The following is a 2,439-nucleotide window of genomic DNA, read 5'->3' on the forward strand; positions in this document are numbered from 1 at the left end:
TAAACTAAATGAATTTTTTTCTTGCCATACTCACAGTCTGCAGGCCTCGTCTCTGCGGCCACCCATCCATGTCGCTAGCAGAGGGGAAGGAGGCAGCCATGCAGCTCACAGACCTTCCTCCATCTCTCCTACATCCATGCTGCTGCCTCCAGACTCCTCGCCTCTGAGGAGAAAACAAAAGTTAAAGAGGATAGAAGAGTCATCTACTGGGTCACTTTTTATTTCCTGGATAGTATTTTATTATTCTATAAAAGCTTAATGAATTAAACTGTATTTATAAGGATTGGATAAATAATAAATCATTAATATCTGAGATCAGGATCCTTCATCTAAGCTTGAGTTGAAATGCTAACTGTGACCATATCTAGAATTTTACAAAACAAGCAACTAAAAGGTTTATTTTCATTTTAAAGTTTTAGGAAACTAATTCATCTTTATCTAAAGGAGTCAAAGCTGGTTCCTCTGTTATAACCCATAAATGAGCTGATAATAAAGCAGAAATAAAGGAGAAGTGTTGAGTGACAGGTTGATGGACCAATCAGAAGCCAGCAGCGGGTTTATTTTGGCCAGCAGGGCGCGTGGCAGCAGCAGCTGTTAGCAAACAAACAGTCCGAAATGCGCCTTTATCGCGACATGAACAAACAGCTGAAGTGAAGCAGAAGCTCCAGCTGAGCTCCAGCAGCAGCAGCGGGAGGAGAGGAGCCGCCCCGCCGCCGCGGCGGCCCGCAGGCCCATCGACAGCTACATGCTAGTTAGCATTAGCCTAGCTCCCCCGGTGGTTAGCCGCAGCTAAAGTTTTCCTTCAATTCTCTGATTTTTCCTACCCTGCCTCCGGACGGGAAGGAGCCGCTCTGAGGACAGCTTCCGATCCAAAGGGAACAAAAATCACTTCCTTTCCTCCATTTCTGAGGCTAAAATCAGGGAGACGCTCCAAATCAGCAGATTTCTTCCCCAGTTTTAGCCAGACAATTAAATCACAACGTCCGATCATCAATTCTATTCATGATTGTGACGTATGCGTAGACAGGAGCCAATCAGCGCCTGAAATCATGGCAGTGACGGTGCAAGGGGCTGAAAGCTGAGCCCATAAGCCCCGCCCACCTTTGGGAGGGGGGTTCTCTGATGTTAGATAGGGATTATAATCACTGCTGGAAGCTGTTTACACTTTAAACTTTAATGATTTACTTTATTTCACAGGTTCTGTTTTATTGTGACTGAATAATCTGCATGTTAAGAGTCAAAAGAATTATTAGTTCCAACTAACAAGCTGTGATTAACCGCCGTTGGTTCTTACTATTCCATAAATTCATCTATAGAGATGAGGCCAAATTATCCTTCCTTCCTACAATCTGCCCATTTTAGGATAACTAACCAGAACACTAACTAAAACACTAACCAGAACACTAACTAAAACACTAACCAGAACACTAACTAAAACACTAACTAGAACACTAATAACTAGGTAATATATATTACTTTACTGAAAAAGAATTCACTCAGTCTACATTTAGGTCTACATCTATAGATGGAAGGCTGAGCCGTCACACCAGTTCCTACATTTGATCTTATTATCCTATTTTAAAATTAACTTATTTTTGTAACATTGTATTGAACGCATTTATGTTTTGTCTATAAACAAAGTTAAGAACTTAACTTAAATAAACAAATTTGTTTATCTCAAATCAACCAAAACAGAACAAGTCGAATTCTGAAACACTATGTAGGTATTATAAAAAAAAGACAAAAACACTAAACTAAAAAAGTAGAACAATAAAAAAGAGTTTGTTTAGCAAATTATCCACATCTACAGATATACATCTATAGATGAAAGTTCACAGTATGGATGAAAATGTAACAGCAACATTCATGTTAGATTTTATTAATAGTTTCATTTTAAATAATACAAATGTCTGTAACAATTTATCAAAAGTATACATGCAGGTAAAATAATTATTGAACAAACCACAATTTCCCTGATTAAATATAGTGATAAAGGGATTTTCTATTCTTTTATTCTAACAATCCACGCATACATAGAAATCCAAACATAGATTTGCAGTAAGTGATGTGTAATAAAGTATAATGGTACATGGAAAAGCATTGAGCACATTTACTGACATTTCTTTAATACTTTGTAGAAAAGCCTTTGTTGGCAATAAGACGCCTCCTGAATGGAGAGATAAATGGCATGCATTGATCAGGTGGGATTTTGGCCCATTCTTCCACTAGGAGTCTTCAAATCTTGAAGGTTTCATGTTTCTCTTCTATGAACTCTGATCTTTAGTTATTTCCATAGATTTCCTATTAGATTCCAGTCAGCTGAGTGGCTGGGCCATTCTAGCAGCTTTATTTCTTCTCTAGTTTCCTTGGCTGTGTGTTTGGACTCATCGTCTTGCTGAAATGTCCACCAACGTTTCATCTTTATCCTGCTGGTAGATG

The 2,439-nt window shown here is 38.5% G+C and overlaps 1 protein-coding gene across 1 annotated transcript in view; it reads right to left on the minus strand.

Moving 5' to 3' along the window:
- Window positions 1–1,012, minus strand: part of hdx (highly divergent homeobox) — an 11,312-nt gene extending 10,300 nt beyond the window's left edge. Inside the window, exons 1-2 of the mRNA XM_015392548.1 lie at window positions 825–1,012; window positions 35–163 (exon numbers count right to left, since the gene is read on the minus strand). Coding sequence (XP_015248034.1) covers window positions 35–100 — 66 coding nt within the window. The 5' untranslated portion in view covers window positions 101–163; window positions 825–1,012. The remainder of the gene's footprint in view (window positions 1–34; window positions 164–824) is intronic.
- Window positions 1,013–2,439: the final 1,427 nt, after the last annotated feature.

Source organism: Cyprinodon variegatus, unplaced genomic scaffold (genome assembly GCF_000732505.1).
Source record: "Cyprinodon variegatus isolate N-32 unplaced genomic scaffold, C_variegatus-1.0 Scaffold596, whole genome shotgun sequence".
NCBI lineage: Eukaryota > Metazoa > Chordata > Actinopteri > Cyprinodontiformes > Cyprinodontidae > Cyprinodon > Cyprinodon variegatus.